This window comes from Sphaeramia orbicularis, chromosome 17 (genome assembly GCF_902148855.1).
Source record: "Sphaeramia orbicularis chromosome 17, fSphaOr1.1, whole genome shotgun sequence".
NCBI classification, from domain to species: Eukaryota; Metazoa; Chordata; class Actinopteri; order Kurtiformes; family Apogonidae; genus Sphaeramia; species Sphaeramia orbicularis.
Genome location: NC_043973.1, coordinates 1,147,034 through 1,168,126, shown reverse-complemented (window position 1 = coordinate 1,168,126; position 21,093 = coordinate 1,147,034). Strand labels below are relative to the sequence as shown.

At 38.8% G+C, this 21,093-nt stretch overlaps 1 protein-coding gene across 1 annotated transcript in view; it reads right to left on the bottom strand.

The window, feature by feature from the left end:
- LOC115436826 (contactin-associated protein-like 4) overlaps positions 1-21,093 on the bottom strand; it is a 262,042-nt gene that overhangs the window by 207,570 nt on the left and 33,379 nt on the right. The window contains exon 3 of the mRNA XM_030159784.1: positions 8,706-8,899. Coding sequence (XP_030015644.1) covers positions 8,706-8,899 — 194 coding nt within the window. The remainder of the gene's footprint in view (positions 1-8,705; positions 8,900-21,093) is intronic.

Here is a 21,093-nt window from a genome sequence, read left to right as displayed (position 1 = left end):
CTGAAGGTAAGTGCTGTGTCGACAGGAGGTGGGAGGTGACGCCCCACCGCCTCTGCCGCCCATCTGACCGACTTTACCCTCAACAGTTTTCACTGCTACGCATACCCACAACTCTGAGGCTGCAGTTCTGCACCAAACTTTAAATGTCCAGTGTAATATACCTAGAGGAACTGCACAACAAAATGAGTCTAACCTCTGGTGTTGCATGAGAACCTGAGCTGAGTGAATGTAGCTGTGGTGACATAATCACTGTGGTAGAAACTGCCCTCAGACCCTCCACTCAGCTGAAGCCGGTACTGTTCGGACTCTATTTCCACTTCTTTGGACATTTGTGAAACCTTTACTCAGTCCAGTCTAAATGTGAGTGGATTTGAATTCACTCACACACACCATATACTAGTGCTGGGAACTGAACCTGGACTGACTGAGCCCCTCCATGACCCCCATAGCCCCTTCCCAGAACCAATCCATCCTTTCAGTTTGTGATTAGTGCTGAAAATAAAATAATAAAACAAGTGTCCAGAGAACACAAACCTCGGCCAAGCACCCTGAATGGTGTGCATGTGTGGATCGACTATTTCTGTTTAAATTCAACAGTTTCCAGGTTGTTCCATACAGCAGAACAAGTGGAAGCTTGGTACCAGTCATGTGTTTGTTAAATTATATTCAATTCCAATCAATATTAGTTGAGTTCTAATTTTAAATGTGTGGTAAATGGGATTTTGGGAGTCCACATTCCACAGTGGATGTGGACAATTTTGTGCCAGATACAAGATATTGTTCTAAGCTACGGGTGGATCAAATTGGAGGAGAATCGTTTAGAATTTTTTATGAATTTTCAAAAATTGCTCAATGATGAGAGATAGGGAAATTGTAGATGTTGTGACCTTGCTGTGACCTTGAACTTTGGCCTACTGGGACCAAAATGTAATGGGTTGGTCCCAGGGCCTAGGCCTATGTGTGGGGAAGATTTGGGAAAGATGGGTGGAAGAGTTTTCCCGTAAAGTTGCTAACAAACAAACAAACACACAAAGCAAAGGGATCACAACACCTCCTGGCAGAGGTAATACTACAAATAATGTCTAAATCCAAATTAAAGTGACTCCCTGTTCATGTACAAAGGTTCTTCTCAACACATGAGTCTAAATAGAATTTGTGAGATGTTTGCAAATTTGTTGAACAAAAAGCTAGAAAAAAGACTAAAAGCAGATGTATATGTGTTGGAGTTCAACTATGGAATGAGTCCAGCATGGATTTAAGAATGTGGAGCTCATTTTTGATATTTAAAAAAAATGGTACGTAGGGCAATTTTTGAAGGATACAACTGTTAAGATCTAATAAGTAATAAGTAAATAATTTATTTTCGACTCTACATTAAATTACCATTAATTTAGTTGGTTCTGGTTTTCTGGTTTAGTTTCACTTGTTTGTGTTTGTTTGTTTGGTTGTATTCATTGTTGTTGTTTTTTTTCTTTTTCTTATACTGAATGCTGGGTAACTGAATGTGTTCTGTAGGACAAGCATTAATAGAAGCATTCTGCTTCTGCCTGGGCCTTTTCACTCCCTAACCTGTGGGGAAGGTTTGGATGTGGACACTGGTTATATGTGATGACTGAATAAAGAATTTCATCATATCATCATCATCATCATCATCATCATGCTGTATGCTAGAAATGTTGAGGTTTTTTTTCTTGTTTGTTGTGTTTTTTTGGTTGGTTTATTTTATGATGCTCTCAATATTTTATTCTTTTCTACATTTGTTTCTAACCTTCACAATGTGTTCTTGGGTCTATGAAAAGTAAAATACAAATAAAATGTATCATTAAATAGAAGATTCTCTTTTATTTCCTGTTTACTCCTGAATGATTCTGCCTGTCTGTGCACTTTTTTTTTTTTGCTGTTATAAACACTGCAATTTCCCCATGGTTCAATAAAGTCCTACCTTATCTTATTTTATTTTCAATAAGATCTAGTGCCATAAAAAGTTTAACCTTAAAAAGTCCAGATTTAAGGTCCCAGTTTATTTTCTCCCAGAATGATGCTATTAATATGAAAAGATGGAACACTATTTATTTATTTATTGCAGTTAATAAACTTCAATAAATCTACATTTATAAAAACCTGTATTAGCATGTACTTATACAACAGAGTTCTGCTTAATTTATAATTAATTTTAGAATTTTTTTCATTCTAAAAACTTACTTTTCCTGAACTTCATTGGCCCCAGTGGGCAAGGACTTCAGCTCCACAATGAAGCCGATGCAGAAGTATCTAAAACTGCATTATCACTAACGGCCACTAGATACTGCTCCAAAAACCCCAGGCTCCCACTGATTTAAACTGAACTTCTGTCTAAAAATTCAGTTCATTCGTTTCATTGAAACTGTTTCACATGTGATCTGATCCATCATTAAAATGTTCTTCATTAATACCACCTCACTTTGGCAGTTTGTCAGTTTATTTAATACAGCATTTTTTTTCCTGACAGCAGCATTTGGTGATGTTTACAGTTTTACAAGCTAACATTTAGCATTAGCTCACCTCTGATCCCCTGGGCTCCCATAGCTCTGCAGTTTGCCCAAAACAAAGTCCCTTCTGGCCCCAGATAGCCAACATGGAAACAGCCAAATTTCAGATTACTGGCTTTGAAATGATAGAAACTAATGGGTGACATCATGGTCCCTCCTCCTACAAATAACATACAGTATATGATTTATCCCTAATTTAACCCACAAAGACCCAAACAGCAACTGGCAACCAAAACCATCTACTGATGTAAATTGAATTCTGAACCACTAAAGTTATCAATACATATAAATTATTGGTGTAGAATGCAGTTTGTCATGTTTTCATGGACATCAGATATGACCCATGCTGCAAAAATCTAAATCTTACCAAGTGTATTTCTTTCATTTCTAGTCCAAATATCTCATCACACCACATTAGTCCAACTCTGAGGTCCTTCCACTGACTGCCTGTCCGTCAGAGGATAGACTTTACAGTTCTGTTGCTGGTCTACAAAGCTCTGAATGGTTTAGGACCATTAGTGACCTCCTGACCCAGTATGAACCCCCCAGACCCCTCAGGTCATCTGGAACCGGTCCTCCTGACCCATTATGAACCCACCAGACCCCTCAGGTCATCTGGACCTGGTCTGTTGTCAGTTCCCAGAGTCAGAACCAGACATGGAGAAGCTGCGTTCAGCTTCTATGCTCCACATGTCTGGAACGAACTTCCAGAAAACCTCCGATCATCTGAAACACTGTTTATTTAAACCCAGGTTACAGACCCACCTGTTCTCAGCTGCATTTGAATAGAGTTTTGAGTCATCAGTTCAGATCTGCACTGTTTCTATTAAGCTAAAAGTTTTTATCTGTTTTATCTGCTTATCTGATTTTGTTTTGTTTTGTTTGTTTTTCTCATGCCTATACGTTTTACTGCTTTCATGCTTTTAATGTTTCATGTAAAGCACTTTGAATTGTCTTGTACATGAAATGTGCTATAGAAATAAACCCGCCTTGCCTTCACACTAAAAATCTGACATAATCACCTGAAGAGTGACTTTTCAGTGAAATATAAGAACTTATGTTTAGACAACAGATCTGGAAAATCTTATTTCAAGAAATCTTACCAAGATAATTTTCAGTTGTTCCATTGGCACATTTTTTTTTTGTTGTTGTTTAATTCAAGCATATTTTGATTAGAAATGAGAAAAAGACACTGGTAAGATTTTGGTTTTTGCAGTGTATTTGGACGTTCAGAGGCAGAGTTTGATACATGACAGTGGATGGACACACTGGGTTTATGTTCAGTTAATGATATCTGTGCTTAAAAAGTCACTTTTCCTTCAGTTTTCTCTATTTTTAATATAATAACCCTCAACTATAACCTGAACTTTCATGAACATCTACAAGATCAGTAAATTAGATACAGGAAAATACATGATTTTCACTGAAAAACACAAAACACAGAGGATATTATTAAAATAAATGGTGGTAAATCATTTAAGAAAGCTGAAATCTAGAGGAAAAATGCATTTGGGAACTGCTACAAAAGTAACACTGGGTCTTTATGGGTTAAGCCAGTGTTTTTCAACCTTGGAGTCAGGACCCCACGTGGGGTCACCTGGAATTTAAATGGGGGTCGCCTGAAATTTCTAGTAATTGATTAAAACAAACAAACAAACAAACAACTTACTAATAAAAAAATATATGGTGAGTTGACAGAGACAATCCCAATTCATACAAGACATGGCAAACTCTGAAGCTGAAACTGCAGCACTGTGGTTCTGTTTGTGTGTCACATGTTCACTGTGGTCAGTTTCAGATGCTGCAGCTCTTTCATAATTCATAGTTTCAGTTCTTGTTTGTTCAGTATTAATTGTCCTCCTTGTAAATCCCAGCTGGACTGACTGGACAGATCCTGAGCCTTTGTGCAGTAATCTACACCTGGATTTACCGCCTCTGTCCATAATAATATACATTATACAGACTAAATGTCCTCTAAAACTAACGTTTATTTGCAACATAATATAGCAAACTATTACATGATCAAAAAAAATTAATTTTAGCAACAAAAAAAAGTCTCTGTTTTGAACGTCTGGGGTTGCAAGAAATTTGTGATATTAAAATGGGGTCATGAGCCTAAAAAGGCTGGGAACCACTGGGTTAAGCTTTGTCGATGCGAGACGAGCAGTTTAGTAAGAAAGACGACTAATGACTACCAATGAAAGACTGTTAAATACATCCTCATCGTTAGTCAAAAACAGAATAAAGAAAGAGGAGATAAAAACTGAAGGTTTGAATTTCCAACCTGTGGGCTCTGGAGAACGTTTCCCTGAGTGGCTTCAGTCTGGGTCCTGGTCTCAGCCTGGAACAGAGACGCTCCACCGTCTGCGTCCATCAGCCGTAGCTTAAGTGTTTTAGCAACAGGTCGGCGCAGTCAGCAGAGCTCACTGATTCATAAATTATTAATGAAGAGTCACTGGCTCCTGATGACTGTGATTATCTGTGCAGGATGGACTGATCCCTGCAGACAGCTACTGCTCAACACCTCATCCACTGTAAATATGCTTGTAATAGCACCGGAAAATGAGCTGTAATGAACCTGAGCTCATGTTTACATCCATTATCCAGAACATGCAAGTTGTGGAACACTTGGTGTTGTTGAAAGCTAATGAAACGTAGAAGTGTCATGGTACATTTTATTCCAGGCTTTTGTTTCATCTGTATACGAGTACCTGTGGGAATACTGGCTTTTTTTTTTTTTTGACATATTGCTGCTTTTTCTGTGGTTTTGTGATACCGTTTCATACATGTGGTTGCAAGAATCCAATTACAATTCTATCACACTGTGGCAATGATAAAGTGCAATGCAATACAATATGATCCATTTCATTGTCATATTTGGTGTCTTTGCTGTCTCTCATAATGACAACGTCCCCAGTAAGAGTATTTCAGATGTGGTTTTACATTATGACACCATACAACACAAGACAATATAATTTATTGTTAGATTTTTGTGCCCTCTGTATCCTGCAGTGTCTCATCATTACAATGATGATTCAATACAATACAATCTGATGATCATAAAACCATGTTATAATATACTTCATTGTCCTTTTTTGTGCTTTAGTGCTATAACACTAGTTACAACAATAATAATATGGTAGGCTAATAATATAATACCCTAACCCACGATTACAGAACAAGATGCACTAATTCAATTACAATACTTTCATACAGTAACCTGATCCGTGCAACAATATGACATAATTATATAATCATAATCAGTGGATGGAGGGACTGTAATGCCACTCATTGGTTTCTGAACTGCCACTTTACAGCCAGTAGTTTTCCTTTGGGCCGTTACCATGTTGGCTTCATGGGGCCAGAACTGATCATATTTGGACACATGGGGTGAAGCCACAGGATCAGAGGTGAGATAATAGTAAGGGCTAACTTATGAACTTGGTAAAATGGTAGAATTCCTCATTTGGTCATCGTAGTGTGGCCTATTAGAAATTAACTAATGTTATTGTCGGTCAGTGAAATGCGACTTTTATAAGATCCAAAGACACTCTGAAAGACCACACTGGTGGACATCAAACCTGACACGAGATTTAATTAACTGAATAATGATTAAAAAATGGACCACCAGACCACGAATAAAGCTAATGAGAGCAGAATGAGTTTTGGAAAAAAAATGACGTGGAAGATCAGTTTAGTGTTCAGCTTCTAGTTCTCCCAATTATTGTTATGATGATTATTTTAACCATTCATTCATTCATTCACTCATTATCTGAGCCTGCTTTATCCTCACTAGGGTCACAGGGGTCGCTGGAGCCTATCCCAGCTACTTATGGGTGAAGGCGGGGTTCACCCTGGACATGTGACCAGTTCACTGCAGGGCTGAATTTACAGAGACAAACAATCCCTGTCACATTCACACCTACTATGTATTCTGTTTTAAGCACATAATACAATATGATTCGATCCAATACATGGGAGTGTATCTGTGTTCCCCAGTGCCTATGCAGGGTTAGCTAACCCTAACCCTTTGGTGAAACTAGTGAAACACCTTTGTCTGCAGTTATGGTTTCTAGGCCCTGGTCCCTACATATAGAACTACAGGGGTTGGACAAAATAATGGAAACACCTTCACCTCAAGATGATAATGCCCCAATCCATACAGCTAGAATTGTTAAAGAATGGCATGAGGAACATTCTAATGAAGTTGAGCATCTCGTATGGGCGGCACAGTCCCCAGACCTCAACATTATTGAGCATTTATGGTCAGTTTTAGAGATTCAAGTAAGACGTCGATTTCCACCGCCATCGTCTCTAAAAGAGTTGGAGGGTATTCTAACTGAAGAATGGCTTAAAATTCCTTTGGAAACAATTCACAAGTTGTATGAATCAATACCTCGGAGAATTGAGGCTGTAACTGCCGCAAAAGGCGGACCTACACCATATTAAATTATATTTGGTTGATTTTTTTAAGGTGTTTCCATTATTTTGTCCAACCCCTGTACATTCATGTCATGTACGTTGGACTGGGGACCAGAGGGCTGACTCTGACACATGATCCAATATGATGGTAGGGTGTGGTTTGATAAGCTGCCTAGTCTTTGGCCCATTCCCCTTTCACCCCTTGGCCCCTCCTCCTTACCCCTACCCGTCCATTCTGAGCGTTCAGGTGAAGGGGTAGGGGTGTACCGATTCTCGATGAGTCGGAGGGAAAGTGCTGAGGGGGAGGGCTGAGATTTTTCAGGACCGCACTACAAATGGAGGGGTTGGAGAAATCTCCCAGAATTCTGTTCAAATCATTGTCAAGATGGAGGTAAACACAGCAAAGAAGTGCAGCAGTGTGATGAAAGAAACACACAAATGTACAGATTTTCTTCGTAAACAACTTCATCATTTGAACATCTGTTTAGTGCTGTTTCAGTGTGTTATAGATCGCATTTCTGTGATTTATAGTTGATAGCTGTAAAGAGATGACCAAAGCCCATGGAACAGGGATGATTCCAGCTGCTGACGACATGGAGAATTCTGCCACAAACAAAGCTGTCACATCAGTTTATAGCAGCAGAGATGATGGATGATGATGTAACAGATCTGGAAGGGTTGGAGCATTTCATAGGGGAATGGGGTAGAGCCAAGTGCAAGGGCCAAGGGGGAGGGGGAGGGGGAGGGGGAGGGGGAGGGGTAAGGGGGAGGGCCAAGGGGTGAACTGGGCCTTTGTGTCCTTATTGACCTGTTAATAGTGTGTTCATCCACACTGATTATAGTAATCTAGTTTTAAAGTAGTACTCTACAACACTGAACAGCAGGGCTCTCAAACTCATTTTCCTTCAGGTTCCACATTCAGCCCGATTTTACCTGCAGTGGACCAGACCACTAAAAAAATAACAGAATAACATATAAATAATGACAACTGACAATTTGTGTCTTTGTTTTAGGGTAAAGAAAAAAAAACATTAAATTATGAAAATACTTTTATGAATTATCCAAACAAAAAAAGATGTGAATAACATGAAAAAACTGAAATTTCTTAAGAAAAATAAGAGCAAATTTAACAGTATTCTGCCTCCACTTCTCATTAGTCCATGTGCATTCTGGATCAGAGCTACAGACACTAAAAACTGAGGAACAGGAAGAAAAGAGTTCAAACTGGACTGAATTTAATACAGACATTTCAAGTTGTTCATATTTGTTCAGGTTTAGTCACATTTTATTGTTACAGGATAGTTTGGAAATGGAAATATTTTCATAATTTAATGTTATTTTTGCACTAAAACAAAGAAAAAAATTGAAGTTGTTAATTCAAGATTTTTTGCTTAATTCAAGATTTTTTTGTCTTAATTGAAGACTTTTTTTTTTTTTTGCTTAATTTGACATTTTTTCCTTAATTCAAGCTAATTTTTTTTTTTTTTTTTTTTTTGCTTAATTCACAACTGTGGAATTTTGGACTTCGCAAAAACATCCCAGGGGCCAGATTAGAACCTTTGGCGGGCCACATTTGGCCCCCGGGCCGCATGTTTGAGACCCCTGCTGTACAGCATATACATACAGTATATACGCTGACAATGACAACACAACAAACCCAGTGTCTGTGTCTGTGCTGCCATGGCTTTAACAGCTGAAACCCATACTTCCAGACGGGCAGATCTTCTCTTCCTGTGAACACATGGATGAACTCACCCCTATGCTGTCCTCCTGTCTGTACTGTTTCCAGTTGTGTCCAGTGTCGCTGAACATCAGCAGGTAGGACGACAGCCAATCAGAGCTGCCGTAGCGTCCTTGTGTGGCTACAGCTGTGATCTTGGTCCGCTCCCCGAGGTCGACCTCCAACCACTGATACCTGTCTGAGGTGAGGGGGGACCAACCTCCAGCTCCTGCACACACACACACACACACACACACACGCACGCACGCACGCACACACACACACACAAAAACAATTACATGCAATTCAGTGTACCAGGAATAATATGAAATATACCTGAGAATAAAAAGTGTCTGCCTGTTCGGGTGGGAATTGCTTGACCTTTCAGTCTCACAGAAATGGCACAGAATGCATTTATGTCAAACCCACACCAGGCAATTCATTTCAGTGTGATAATTGAAACCAGGGTTTTGTCTTTAACTTTTTCTGTTCAGACTATTGGTTCTATTCGAAGACAGAAAAATAATGTAGAGTCCAAGCGCTGCAGCTGTGTACTACAAAGAATGCCCACAAACAGTCATTTTAGACCCAGTCCACGCTGGGATGCCACAGATGCATTTGTCCTCCTTAATCACAAAAAGGTTCATTTCATTTATTTATTTATTTCGTTCATGGTTGTGCATTTCATCAGCAAGCATTCAATAATCATCAAGTAAACAAACATGTACACACCCATGCTCAAAAAGGAGCAGGATGAAGAAAATCTTATATTTCCTGCCCCCTTCTGAATAATAATAGCCTTAATGGTTAGTTATACACAACTAGCTATGAAATCATACGGTATAAAGTCAGACAAACCAAACTAAATAAATCCAAAGATAATACAAAATGAATACAAAACCAAGTGCAAAACTACATGTCCAGAAAGTACAAAACATAGGTAAACATATACCTGATGAACTGATGCAAAACCATTATACCAGACCGAAATAAGGAAATAAATATGTCACAAGATGCAGTACAAATACAAAGCAAAATGTAAAAACTTATGAGTGTTCATATAATCTCATTGTTCTGTCTTTATACACTTTTTTCAGTTGGAATCTGTTTTTTCAGTCTTTCAGCTCATTATAAAGAGAATTCCAGCGTTTAACCCCCAGCACTGACATATACACGTGTGCTTCACAGTCGTCTGTGCACTCTGGTGCTTGAACTGACCTTTCCTTCTGTGCTCTTCATTCTCTGAACTGAAGACAAAGGTCTGTCAATTCTGAACAATTTTCCAGTTTACAAATCTGCAACGTTCACAGCTTCGTAGGCTGGTTTATCATTCATCTGTCTTTTCTGGAGCGCCTGACTACAGTACTTTAGCGCAGATGTTCTGGATGACAAACCACACAAATATACCCACACATGCAGCACTAATATAATAAACTGAACTGCATAATCTAATAGACACTTAGCCATGATAATGCCGTTTTACGCAACATAAAGGAGAGTGCAGCACTTGCCCTTTTACTGTACACTAGGGGTGTAAGAAAATATCAGTTCTGCAATATATCGCGATATTTCATTTCACAATACTGTATCAATATTAAAAAGTACTGTATTGATATTTTTAGGTATTTATTTAAATGCAGATATTGTGGAGGTTCATTTTTATTTTTTTGTTTTTCTTTTTTGTTTCCATTTTATCTATTATTATTTAACACTCTTTTATTAAATAATGTTAGTTTTGTTGGGATTGCACAAAAATCCTGTTCTGATGTTAGTTGTGAACTAACAGAATATGAACATTTGAACAGGATCTGAAACTGGAATGTCTGTAAAACTGAATTTAAGTTTAAACACAAGAAAATTTTGTGATGTACAGGGTGGGGAAGCCAAATTTACATCGAACATTTAGTTGTTTTTTCTCAGCAGGCACTACGTCAGTTGTTTTGAACCCAAACATATACTGATGTCATAATCATACCTAACACTATTATCCATACCTTTTCAGAAACTTTTGCCCATATGAGTAATCAGGAAAGCAAACGTCAAAGAGTGTGTGATTTGCTGAATGCACTCGTCACACCAAAGGAGATTTCAAAAATAGTTGGAGTGTCCATAAAGACTGTTATAATGGAAAGAAGAGAATGACTATGAGCAAAACTATTACCAGAAAGTCTGGAAGATACTATTAAAGAAGAATGGGAGAAGTTGTCACCCCAATATTTGAGGAACACTTGCGCAAGTTTCAGGAAGTGTGTGAAGGCAGTTATTGAGAAAGAAGGAGGACACATAGAATAAAAACATTTTCTATTATGGACATTTTCTTGTGGTAAATAAATTCTCATGACTTTCAATAAACTCATTGGTCATACACTGTCTTTCAATCCCTGCCTCAAAACATTGTACATTTTGCTTCCCCACCCTGTAGCATTAGATCCTGTTGTGATCAAATAAAACTGTGTTTAGTATTTGAGCAGATTTATGGTGTAATTCAATTCTTCCAGGAAATAATCATTTTAAAAAAGAAACAAACCAAAACTGGCCTTTTTAACAGTATCATGATATATTGTGATATATCGTATCGTGATCCTAGTGTTGTGATTTGTATCGAATCACCAGATTCTTGCCAATTCACACCCCTAGTCAATTCTGAACAATTTTCCAATTCACAAATCTGCAACCTTCACAGCTTCGTAGGCTGGTTTATCATTCATCTTTGTCTTTTCTACAGCACCTGACTACAGTACTTCAGTGCAGACATTCTGGATGACAAACCACACAAATATACCCACACATGCAGCACCAATAATAAACTGAACTGCATAATCTAATAGACACTTAGCCATGATAATGCCGTTTCATGCAACATAAAGGAGAGTACAGCTCCTATAATAGAATGAATGATTGAAATAATAATATGGGGGAAGATGTTCTGTAATACTCAAATAGTATGAAGTGTTGTCAGTAGTCTCTGTTAGACACTGCACTATAACATTAATGTTTTTAGAAGTAAAACAAAAGAAAACACTGCAAAGTCGATTACATTTAGCTACAGATTTTCCAAATGTTTGTGTTTTCTACTTTTTTTCTTGTGTTTTATTTGCCAGTAAAAGTCTGTGAAACTTCTAAAACACTTATAATGATGAAAGCCATCAAAAAGAAAAAGAAAAATATCTGAGGCAACTAAGCTCATAAAAACCAAACCTGTGTCACCGCCATAACTTTTGGTCCCAAGTGCACTGTCCTGAGTCCAACAAAAACTTCCCCTGAGTACACAAATACGATGCAGATCTTCCATAGTGGTTGTAAAAATCTTGTTGATGCATGTATTTAGGCTCAGTGCATAATATTTCATGGTACAGTTTCAGATTATAACCCATCATCACTGGCAAAAACTCATGGAAGTCCTCTGTGAGAGTCAGTGTTCAGAACTCATGCATGACTGAATGAACGGTGGCATGTAGAAGTCTGACCCCACGGAAATCTGACCCCGGGTCACTTTTCTAGTCTGGAAAACTGACCCCCTCCATAGAATTTTGACCCCTTATATCACAGGTGTCAAACATGCGGCCCAGGGGCCAAATCTGGCCCCCAGGTCGCATGGGATGAAAGCGCAAAAATGAACCTGAACAGTCCAGGTTGTCCAAATCCTTCTGGTTCAGGTTCCACATACAGACCAATGTGATCTACAGTCAAAATAACACAATAACCCAGAAATAATGACAAGGACAAATTTTCTTTGTGAAAAATTCTGTGGAAAAAATTTAAGTGAAAAAAATAACATTACACTGTAAAAATATTTACATTTACAAAACTATTCTTTCACAGTAAAATGCAAATATATACTTACATAAAAACAAAGATGAACAACCTGAAATGTGCAGTTTGAACAATATTCTGCCTGTTCCTAAATGTTTGGTGCATTTATGGATCCAGATCTGGAGTTGTGTTCATAATAACAGATGGAATATTGTAGAAATTGTTCAAATTTTAGTTCCAAACTCCAAAATTTTAACAATATTCTGCCTGTTCCCAAATGTTTATGGAACACTGTGTGTAAATGCACATGTAGAAATAATAAATTGAGGCAGAATATTGTTAAAATTGCACTAATTTTTCAAATGAAATTTCTGTTTTTTCAGGTTATTCACATCTTTTTTGTAAAATGTAAATATTTTCATCATTTAATTGGGGTTTTTTGTACAAAAAAAAAAAAGAAAAACTTGGATTTGTCATTTTTTATAGGTTATTAAGTCATTATTTTACTGGTCTGGCCCGCTGCAGATCAAACTGGGCTGAATATGGAACTGAACCAGAATGAGTCTGACAAACCTGCCTTATATGAACTCATACTGTATGTTAATAAAAATGTTCTAAAACACTTTTTTATATCATAATAAGCTTTAATATATGCGTCTAATTTGAAATTTTCACGAGAAACTCCTTAATTAACTCATTCCTATAAACACTGAAGTAAATAATCTGTGTTCATTTTAGAGTTGCTGGACATGAAATCAATCCTAAATTATTAACGAATTGTGGAAAAAAAAATAGGCTTTATGTATTTATTTTCTAATATACATATTAATGTAGTAACATTTGTAACAAAAACTATGTAACACTGAATGGGTGAAAACAGATTGGAGTAAAGGCTATGGGATTTGAATCAAAAACAGTTTTTTGTTTTTTTTGAGTAAATAACAGATTCACAGATATAGTTGTAATATCATGTGCTTGTACATTTGTGCAAAGCATAACTGTTAGTAAGTTTCTGTGCTTTTCATAAGATGTTTTGTGCTGATATGTACCTATTAGGGATGTAACGATTACTGGTATAACGATAAACCGCGGTAAAACTGCAGATGGTTAGTATTACTGCGCTCTGCGACTACGCTCCCCGTCTTCTGCTGCAGTCACCTGCTCCCCCTGCTGGTCACATCAAACATCACCACGTTCAGAGTCTCCTGTACAGTCTGTAGTCAGACTGAATACCACCCCAGCTGATCTCTCCTCCTCTCCCAGCCCCTCACTAATGACAGTTACACCCCTCACTCACACCAGCTCACCTCTGAGGAACAATCTCTCTACTGGTCACCATCCTATTCCTGTTATTTTCGGTTCACGTATGGGGTTTCACACTGCTAAAAGGCATCGTAATATCACCAATCTCCGCCCATTAATATACACCACAGTCATTGGTGCGTCCTTCTCTATAGGGTTATGGAATTGCCAATCTGCAGTGAACAAAGCAGATTTTATTGCTGCCTATGCCAACCATCACACACTGGACATCCTGGCTCTCACTGAAACCTGGATTACGCCTGAAAACAATGCAACCCCAGCCGCACTTTCTATCAGCCACACATTCTCTTATACCTCTTGTCCATCTGGACGAGGAGGTGGTGTGGGTCTGTTAATTTCCAACAAATGGAAATACAATCAACTCCTACCTTCAGTCAAATACAACTCCTTTGAATTCCATGCCATCCTAGTGACAGCACCAGTCAAACTTTACATAATTGTCATTTATCGTCCACCAGGGCAACTGGGTGATTTTCCTGATGAGCTTGACACTCTGCTTTCCTCCATCCCAGAGCATGACTGCCCCATGCTAGTCCTCGGTGACATGAACATCCACTTAGACAATCCCAGCTTCTCAGATTTCATGTCACTAATACTCTCTTTTGAGCTACAGCGGGTTTGCAGTCCTCCAACCCACAAAGCTGGTAAAGAGCTCCATCTCATTGTCACCCGAAACTGCATCACAGATGCCCTCACAGTCACACCTTTACACCTGTCTGACCACTAGTTCATTCAGTTCAGTGTGTCTCTCCCTGAAAAACACTCTGCTCCCTCCCCCATGGTCTCTTTCCGCCGCAACCTCCACAACCTGTCCCCCACCCACTTCTCCACTGTCGTAGCCTCCGCTCTCCCTCCCCCCAGCACTTTTTCCTCCTTAGAGGTTAACGATGCCACTGAGTCTCTGTGCTCTACACTTAGCTCCTGTCTGGATAATCTGTGCCCTCTATCTACTAGACCCGCTCCATCCTCCCAGTCCCACCCATGGCTCAATGATAACCTCCGGTCGCTGCGTACCAACCTCAGAGCCGCAGAGAGAAAATGGCACAAAACAAAAAGCTCTTCTGACCTGATCACATTCCAGTCACTATTGGTATCCTTCTCATCCAGTGTCACTGCTGCGAAGAAGGCTTACTATAATAACAAAATTCATTCTGCCACCGACACCAAGAAACTATTCTCAACCTTTAAAACACTACTCAACCCTCCACCTCCACCGCCCACTACTAATCTGACAGCAGATGATTTTGCTTCATTTTTCACAAATAAAGTGTCTACTATCAGCAGTCAGTTCACTGATCCACCCATAGACTGCACGCCTCCTTCTTCAACATCCTCATCATCACACACTGCTTCCTCTCCCCTGACTATGGCTACTACTAACTGAACTGATAAAAGCCCAACTGCATCATTCCCCTCATTTACTCCCCTCACAGAGAACGAGGTGTCTAAACTCCTTTCCTCTAGCCGTCCTACAACATGCCTGTTGGACCCTATTCCATCCAACCTCTTACAGTCTGTAGCCCCTACTATCACAGCACCAATCACACATGTGATTAATGCTTCACTGACATCAGGAACATTTCCTACAGTATTTAAACAAGCGCAGGTAACACCACTACTCAAAAAACCTTCCCTCACCCCCACTCAAGTGGAGAATTATCGACCAGTCTCACTCCTCCCATACCTTTCTAAGATCATCGAAAGGGCTGTTTTCAAACAGGTCACAGAATTCCTCTCCCAAAATAACCTCCTTGACATCAACCAATCTGGCTTCAAAATCGGCCACTCCACTGAAACGGCTCTGTTGTCTGTGACAGAAGCCTTGAAAGAGGCTAGAGCAGCAGCCAAGTCTTCAGTACTCATTCTACTGGACTTATCAGCAGCATTTGACACTGTCAATCATGATATCCTGTTATCCATACTCTGGAACATGGGCATCACAGGCCACGCCCACTCCTGGTTTCAATCTTACCTTACTGGTCGGTCCTTCAGTGTGTCCTGGCTAGGGCACACATCAGCAGTTCACCGCCTCACCACGGGGGTCCCCCAAGGCTCTGTGTTGGGCCCCCTCCTTTTTGCCATATACACCACCTCACTCGGTCAGATCATCCACTCACATGGCTTCTCATATCATTGCTATGCTGATGATACCCAGCTCTATCTGTCATTCCCACCTGATGACTCCACAGTCTCAGTGCGGATCTCAGATTGTCTCTCTGACATATCTGCATGGATGAAAGCCCATCACCTTCAGCTGAACCTGTCCAAAACTGAACAGCTGGTCTTCCCAGCTAAGCCAACCATACAGCAGGACATCTCCATCACTATTGACTCCATACCTCTGGCTCCTACCAGTGTAGTACGTAACCTGGGAGTCATGATTGATAATCTGTTGACCTTCACGGATCACGTTGCCTCTGTCACCCGATCATGCCGTTTCACTCTGTTCAACCTAAGAAAGATCAGGCCATACCTAACCGAACAGGCCACCCAGCTCCTGGTGCAGACTATGGTTATCTCCCGTCTTGACTACTGCAATGCTCTTCTAACGGGCCTCCCAGCTTGTGTTGTCAAACCACTACAGATGGTCCAGAATGCAGCAGCGCGTCTGGTCTTCAATCAGCCTAAAAGGGCACATGTCACCCCCTTACTCATTGAGTTACACTGGCTACCCATAGCTGCCCGCATCAAATTCAAATCTTTAATCCTAGCCTACAAAATTCTCCGTGGTCTGCTCCTGTCTACTTAGGTGCACTAATAAAAGCTTATGTCGCCCCAGGACCACTCCGCTCGTCTGGGGACGTAGTCTGGTGGTCCCCAGACCTTGTACAAGACAATCCAGGCTCTTTTCATGGGTCGTTCCACGTTGGTGGAACGCTCTACCAAGTGCTACAAGAACAGAGTCATCCCTGCCTATCTTCAAGAAGCTCTTGAAGACCCAGCTCTTCCGAGAGCACCTCCTGTCCTAGCACTTTCAAACATTCCATTTTAAATATTCTAATAAGGTTTTTCCCAGGACAACCACAGATTCTTCCAGGATTATCTCTGGACCTGCTGCGGTGGTCCGGCCTCTTCCCTGCCCTCATCATCACCACTCACTTATCCTCAACCGCCTCCATGTGTCTCCCCCTACTCCCCCCTTCTCCCCCTCTCCCCCAGTCTCTATCTCTATCGCTCTCTCTTTTTCCCCTTCTCTACTCTCTCTCTTTAACCCCAACTGGTCAAGGCAGACGGCCATCCTCCAGGAGTCTGGGTCTGCTCCAGGTTTCTGCTGTTAAAGGGAAGTTTTTCCTTCCACTGTCACCAGTCACAAGTGTTTGCTCCTGGAGGATTCTGTTGGGTTTCTGTAGAATTGACTTAGAGTCTGGTTTTGACCAACTCTATATATAAAATGTCAAGAGATAACTTTTTTGTGATCTGGCGCTATATAAATAAAATTTGATTGATTGAGTGATTTAATTGGTTTTCCCCTGGAAGTCGCTTTGGAAAAAAGCGTCTGCCAAATGCGTAAACATAAACACATAAACATTACTGTTTAAATTCTAATTATCACAATAACCGTGTCTGATTACGGCACTTTTAGGGGAAAAAACGCCTATGTAAAGCTATGCTTTTATGTCAAATATTTGAGTATAGTTTTAATTTATTACAATTTTAATTTTCTATACCTAATATTTGGAACCAATATTCACTTTTAAAGTCTTTGAAAAGGTTCGTTGAGCATCTGTGTGTTATTTATGTAATAAATTATGTACATTTTTCAGATCGGATTTTATATATTTTTTGTGTTTTCTGTCCTTTTATGTTTTCATCGTAGGTTAAAGTGAAAAAATAATAGACAGATGATATAAATGAACTTGTGCTGAAAAAACAGATCCCCAACATGGGTATAGTAAACATTTGTTTATATAGTATATAAAGGCAAAATCAAAAGGACTGAAAAACAGACAAAATAGGCTCAGACCACTAAGGGTTAATATTGGAATGTTTCTGACACAGAAGGGACATTGTGTCTATTATTTTATTTGTTTTTTTGGTGTTGTTTTCAGAATACAACTTGGTTAAATTATTTCAGTGTGTGTATTAGTACTTTTTGAACATTTTGAGCACAATCTCAACATTACCGTGATAATAATGATAACCGTGATAATTTTGGTCACAATAACTGTGATATGAAATTTTCATATCTTTACATCCCTAGTACCTATTTATTTATTTATTTATTTATTTATTTATTCATTTATTTATTTATTTACAAATTTGGTGATTTCTTGGGGGTGGGTTACTTTTCTTGGGGGTGGGTTACTTTTCCGTGGGGGTCAGTTTTCTATCTGACACCGGGTCTGAACATCTGAACTGGACTTTCTTCCCTGGTGACACAGACATATTTCAGGATGACACTGGCTCAGATTGTCAGAGTGGTTCAGGCAGGATGAGGCATCATGTCAGACATAGACTGGCCCCTGAAGAGTCCAGACCTGAACCCCACTGAAAACCCTTTGGATGTGCCGGACACTTAACACAGTGGTCTGACTCTTCATCATCAATATTAGATCTTGAAGAAAAATTTTTGCAACTATGGACAGGAATAAATGCGGTGACATTTGTTGTGTCATTGATCAAGCGTTTTACTGCATAAAGAATGAAAATGTGGATGAGTTCTGTAATCAAAGCTAAAAGTGATCAAACAAAACGTTTCTTGTGACTTTTTTTGTGCAAAATTATGATTTATTTTATCTGCCCTCTTGTTTGGTCCTCTACACAATGTTTGTGTTGCTGAAAAAAAGACGAGGTTCAAACAAACACACTTTTTCCCTGATCTATTCTGAAATATGCCACTTTAATGTTAGAAAATATCAGTTCTGCAATATATCATGATATTTCATTTCACAATACTGTATCAATATTAAAAAGTACTGTATGGATATTTTTAGGTATTTATTCAAATACAGATATGGTGGAGGTTCATTTTTGTTTTTTGATTTTCTTTATTGTTTATATCTTACTTATTACTTAACCCTGTTTTATTTAATAATGGTTATTTGAAGCATCCTAAAAGCACTGTTTACTGTTTTTACTGAGCGGCAGATGTTACTTCCTTTGAAAACTAGGAGAATTTGACAAATTTTGTCATATAACATTAGACCCTGTTCTGATCAAATAAAAATGTGTTTAGTATTGGTGCATATTTCTGATGTAATTCAATTCTTCCAGGAAATAATCTTTAAACAAAAAAAAGAAGAAAACAAACAAAAAATATTGCCTTTTTTTAACAGTATCATGATATATCGTGATATATTGTATCATGATCCTAGTATTGTATCACCAGATTGTTGCCACTACACAGCCCTGGTGGCAGAGCTGTTGGCTGACTTCAGCATGAACGTCACTACATTACGTCAGGACGTCTTTTGCAGATGCAGGTCACTTCAGGGTCAGTTCACACTCAAAACTGACAGAAGTCATATTTAACCCTTTCATGCACAAATCATAAGAACCTTAATCAAGATTTTTTTTTCTGAGTGTTTTCATTTCTCTTTAAACATGAAAAAAAACACAATGTGATTGAAAAATGTCTTATGAAAAATAAATAAATAAATAATGTTAAAAAAAAAAATACAGAAAAAAATAGTAATAATAATAATAATAATTTAAAAAAAAGTTATTAACCTATTTTTCATGAAGTTGCAAAAATGTCCACTCAGCTGGACACCATGCGTTTAATTTTTGAAGCGAAGAAACATGTATTTACTGATAAATTGCGTGGAAACTATAACTATTACGCTCAGGGGAGATCAACACAATGTTACCAATTCATCTCAGATAAGATATGTAGTGTCTTATAATTTTAATAAAGATATGTGCAAAAAAAAACCAAATAACAAACTCCATGAATATACAAGAGAACAGCTGTAGAATAGCTGTCCACTGTAGTGACCAGTATGCATGAAAGGGTTAATGTGTAATATGAACGTGCGCACAAAAAAATCGGATTTAACCCAAAAACAGAATGGTGCATTCAGACCTGCTGTGTGGACGGAGCCTAACACACCGAACCTCCAAAACGTCTCCTGTTCTCAAATGTCCTGACACTGAATGGTTACAAACTGTTTTTATCATCCTCACTTCACAGCACTGACAAATCTAACTGGATTTAATTCCAGGAAAGCAGATCATTTAATAAAACAGCCTATACAGCCCAAACAAAACCTCATCATCAAGAGGTTGTGGTGCCATGTATGGATCATCTACAGGTAACAGCAGACTGCTCCCATCCGCTCACAAACACAACATTACCAAGAGGCTTCAGCAGGATGTATTGATTAGTTGAACAGTTTGCCTGTAAATCTGCATCCCTGCATACAATGAATATCAATCTAAGGTTGTGGTGCCAAGCATTGATTAGTTTCACAATATCCAGTCACACATGTATTCCTTCACATAGTAAATATCACTAGGAGAACTGTGGCACAATACTGATGAGTTGTTTTTGAGTCAGAGGTTTGGGAAAGTTTTTAGCATTATCACAAACAATTCTCTATTTCCATTTATACTTGAGGCATGGTGGTCAGCGAGAGGATGTCATAAGAAAGTCAAATTTATGTCAGTGTTTCTCAAATCACCCTCATCTGAGTTCCAAAGCAAAGTTCAGAGTACAGATAATTGTTTTTTTTAGATTAAAAGCGAATCAAATGTAGCCTAAATAAGCCAAAGAGTAGACTTTCATTAAATTAGTCTATAAAAAAAACACTGTCTCTATACAGTTAAGTTACCTCGGTTACCTATTCCTATTCCGATTACCTTTTGTGACTTGTGAATTGTGGTGGAAATAAAAGCAGAATAGCTAACGAATCAGAAACAAAGAGTGAAACAAAACAAAGAGTGACGAGAACAGTTCTAAAATACAACAAAGACTTTTTATGTCTATCAACCGCAAATGGCAGAAATGTGATCTATAACACATTGAAACAGCACTAAACAGTCAATCAAATGATGAAGTTGTTTATGAAGAAACTATGGACATTTGTGTGTTTCCGTCGTCACACTGCTGCACTTTCTAGCTGTGTTTACCTCCATCTAATCAATGATTCAAACAGAATTATGTTAGATTTCTCCCTCCGTTTGTAGTGTGGTCCTGAAAAACCTCCATTTGGAGGGTCAAACAGCCCTCCACCTTAGCCCTTCCCGTCTGACTCGAGGACACCCCTACCCCTTCACATGAACACAGAAAATGAAGGGGAAGGGGGAAGGGGGAGGGGCCAAGGGATGAATTGAGATTGCGCCTTAGAGCACCCACATCTGCTGCATATGTATATATATATTCTTTAAATTCAAGTTTTTATTTGG